The sequence below is a fragment of the Mizuhopecten yessoensis genome, unplaced genomic scaffold, assembly GCF_002113885.1.
Source record: "Mizuhopecten yessoensis strain PY_sf001 unplaced genomic scaffold, ASM211388v2 scaffold11039, whole genome shotgun sequence".
NCBI classification, from domain to species: Eukaryota; Metazoa; Mollusca; class Bivalvia; order Pectinida; family Pectinidae; genus Mizuhopecten; species Mizuhopecten yessoensis.
Window position 1 is genome coordinate 534,830 of NW_018408848.1, and position 4,038 is coordinate 538,867.

General features: G+C 35.2%; 1 protein-coding gene across 1 annotated transcript; it reads right to left on the reverse strand.

The window, feature by feature from the left end:
• Positions 1-201: 201 nt before the first annotated feature.
• LOC110464865 lies at positions 202-3,633 on the reverse strand. Its single transcript, XM_021520312.1, has 4 exons — positions 3,522-3,633; positions 1,723-1,804; positions 1,174-1,422; positions 202-995 (listed from the first exon to the last, which is right to left on the reverse strand). The coding sequence occupies exons 1-4, from the start codon at positions 3,588-3,590 to the stop codon at positions 847-849; spliced, it is 549 nt and encodes a 182-aa protein (XP_021375987.1). The 5' UTR covers positions 3,591-3,633; the 3' UTR covers positions 202-846.
• Positions 3,634-4,038: the final 405 nt, after the last annotated feature.

Genomic DNA, 4,038 nt, shown 5'->3' on the forward strand with positions numbered 1-4,038 from the left:
TTATAAGGAAAAAATAGGCATATATAGCTGCTAGTGAATCTAGTCCATATTTGTTGTCCCTCTAGGATGACTGAAAGAAATGGGACAATTTATCGAGTTTCAAGATTATGGCGGCGAGGAACTAGACTCTCTATTTAGAGTTTTCTATATAGAAGTAAGAACCACAAAAGTTAAAAAAGTTACAGCAAATCGGCATTTGTNCCCCGCCTTTGAAAAGATAATCAACATGCTGACAGACAACGAGTTCCAAGGGTCTAACTTGATATGTTTTTCAATGTTGAAAATACTAAAGGGAGAAGGAAACGACGTATCGACACACTATCAACCCGTTTCCAATGGCGATATGTCCACACTTCAAAACTACCGTTGTCAGCATCATCATCATCTGAATCGACAATCGTCTTCTGGATTGGAGCGATACTACAGGGTTTGTTGTAGGTCCCTCATTGATACAAGCCGTCGGTCCCTGCCTTTGTGAGACAAATGAAGCGCATAAACACACCATATACTTGGAATTATTTGTATGTTGTATCAGAATGCCACACTTTTGACAAGCTCGGATTGACGGGCAACCCATCAGGCCGACGATGCTTTTCAGTGAAGCCTCTTTCAGGATCTTAAACCTCGGATCTTCTCCAGTACATGCAATATTCCCACAGCTAGTACTGCCGGGTGTTTTTCAGTCGCCGCGCGAGGCAATGCCAACAGAACTCGAACATTTTACCGTCTTTGCTGCACGACAGACACACAACTCGCCTGTCTTTGGAATTCTTCCTCATGCAGAAGATGGTACATTTGGGACACGCCTGGATTCCAGCGGATTTCCTCATGTAGTTTTGAGACATTTTAGTCAGTCCAGCCAGACGTCTGACTGTGAAATATTCCCAAATTTGCCAACAGTATGTTGAATTTTCCTTGTCTATGTACGGACAGTGGAACTGACTTTTTTCCAGTCGTCAGCAAACTTCTGCAATACGCTGTCAGGGACTCTGGACCTGTGGACATTTAGGTTTATTTATCATATTAGCAACAAACTTGTAACAAACTTGTTATCAGTCAGATTAATTATTACATTGTCGCTTTCCAAATTAACTGCTGCCTCCTACTTATCTAAATGTTAGAGATGCAAAACGAAACTTCAGTAAAAAAAGAGTATCAGTATTGGTGACTAACCAATAGCATGACCACATGGCATTTTGGCACGCTGATTGTTTGGGTCATCATCCCATGTGATCATATCTGAAAGATCAGTTAATTTAACGGCATCCTCAAATTGTTTTGGTTGACGGACCTGGCCTTCCAATGGGTCCGGGTCACTGCCCCCCGGAAGTTGGAACACCACAAACAGTTGCGACCTGTCCTGGAGTTTATAATCCGACAAATACATCTTCTTCCCATCTTTATTCATCACCAATTCTTTAGCTGTAGACAATAAGGTTAATTTGTACATGAATGTTTAATGATTAAGAGTTGGTTCTATTACTTGTCGATTGTATTTGTCTAGGTGGTAATGTGATATATACTTATATATATCAATGTTTTTACTTCCAAACCGTATGTTTCTATATATCAATGTATTGTATCAGTACACCAGTCATACTTGTAACTTAGTTTTATAATTAATTATTTTTTAATATCAAATACATTCATGACTTCACAGTCCATACATTTCACAAGTATTTCAAAGTTGAAATTCAAATGTAATGTGCTTGTTTACTCTACCTGCAAATAGGACTCGTTGACTGGCCGAATCTATGCCATTCCAATCCGAGATTTTTCTCATTAGGTCCTCTACAGATGCATCCTAAAATTAATTTGGGAACATTAGCCTGTTCCGATTGTGAATCAGGATAAAACTTGTTCGCAAGTATCAAGCTACCCTGTATTGTGAATTTGAGAAAAAAGGGATTTGAACTTAAATGAGCATTCCCCTTCAAAATAAAACAAAAAACAAAACAAACTCAAATTTTCGCGTCTGTTCGACCAACGACTTAGAGAATTTCAATATGCTAGTTTCTTCTAGTAATTTAACTAAAGAACGATGTCTCGTGAAATATTATCGACTAAGACTCATGTTCATTCAAATCTGACAATTATGCTGCAATGTCATGGAAATTACTGATTAACATTTTGAACCAGTTCGACACAAATGGATAATGTTTTGCTAAAACTGTAAATTAAACCAATTTAGAAACATCAATTTTTCTTTAGAAATGCATAATTGGAATAATTTGAGCACATTCAAAGAAAAGTTAAATAATTGTTTTTGAAATTAAAGGATAATAGCGTAAATGATAACTTATACAAATATAATGATACCTAAAATCATATATATCAATAGATTAGCCACTTTTCGAAATGGCAGATATGAGCTTAATTTCAGCGTTTAGGAAGTTTATGTTACTATAAGCCATATTATAGTATTGCTATCTGATAGCTAATCAAAGTAACATCTCGATTGAACTTCTAAATGTGGACCTTAACACTCATGCAGATTTTAAAATGAAAATCAATGTCTCTCCTCTGTTTCAGACGGTTTAATCGTTGTAAATATTTTATTGACAAATAAAAAAAATATGTACACTGTAACGAAGGGACTGTGCCAAGTTTAAGGCAAGTCATGCATGTACGCACCATGTGTATATTAAAGGTCGTTATCTAGTACTTCCAGATAAAATGAATCGTTATATCATATCGACCGTGTTGGCTACTGTGTTCTTTCAGTTTTGATATCGGGAATACCAACTTTCAGTTTTGATATCGGGAATACCAACTTTCAGTTTTGCGTGTATAAATTAGGTTCTGATGTCACACACAAAACGAAAATGAAAGATAGATCGATTATCAATGTTTTACAATAATATAAACACATAAGTGGAATAGTCTTCCGAGCTGTCAACAAGTGGGTGTCATTAATCACGTAACTACATAATAAGGAATCGTCAACAAAAGATGGCATATGCCATCTTCTCCTTTAACACGAATTGTATACACATCTGTTATACACACCCGTAAAAACGTACAGTAAATACTTTTACAGGTCTGTGCTAAAATATTGCAAAATTCACATTAAATGTATTCAAAATGTAAATAATGTAGCTGTAGAATTGTATATTTGGTATGTAGACTTAACCAAGCCAATAGAGAAGTGGAAATAACTGGTAAATAGAAGTTTAGTTTCTGTATTAGTGAAAGTATATGTAATTTCAATCTGTCATAGTTTGTTGTCATTTGATTTCACAATAAATGTAACATCTTAATGAACGGAAACACTCACCCACTCATTTCCGATTCCAAAATGAAAATACAGAAACTTATATTTCTCGTGTTTTCAGTGTGTTTTAACATAGATTTGTTAACCAAATAATGAGTAGATTGTGCATAGGTTTATAGCCGTGGACTTTAAATGACAAGATATCTCTTTGTACCGACAGACAATTCAATGCTCTCACCAACATATGCAGTCCCTATATGTCATTTGACGTAACAATACATGATATACTTGTTATACATGTACTTACTTTGTGTATTTGAAAGGTTGTTTTCTTGTTACTTCCAGACGTAACAAACAGTTGTATCATGTCGGCCATATTGGCTTCTGTGTTCTTTCAGTATTGATATCGGGAATACCTGCTTTCGGTTTCGCATGTTTAAATTAGGCTATTATTATTATTTCCTTTATTTCCTCCAGAAATGAAGAGTTACAGAAATAACGAACAAAACACTATTGAAAAGAGAAGAAAATGCATTCACAATCATGCTCACACCCTGACATAGTGACTCACACATGCACATGGACAGACACACACATAAGAGAATAATAATAGTACACGCATCATACCATAAAGTACTATAAACACAACACAATGATATAATAGGTACTATTACAGTCATTATACGGTGATAATTATGATGATAGACAGTATAACACTAATCATATATTACATCACACATTGATATAATAGACATATTTACACTCCTCAGACTACATTATCATATAATAGTATAGACAGTAATCCACTTCTCGTACTAAGCAAT

Coding starts and splice junctions, on each gene's coding strand:
- LOC110464865 (XM_021520312.1), bottom strand. CDS start 3,590: ATGGCCGACATGATACAACTGTTTGTTACGTCTGGAAGTAACAAGAAA. Junction 1,805..3,521: donor CAACCTTTCAAATACACAAA/GTAAGTACATGT, acceptor AATTAATTTTAG/GATGCATCTGTAGAGGACCT. Junction 1,423..1,722: donor TCAACGAGTCCTATTTGCAG/GTAGAGTAAACA, acceptor TATTGTCTACAG/CTAAAGAATTGGTGATGAAT.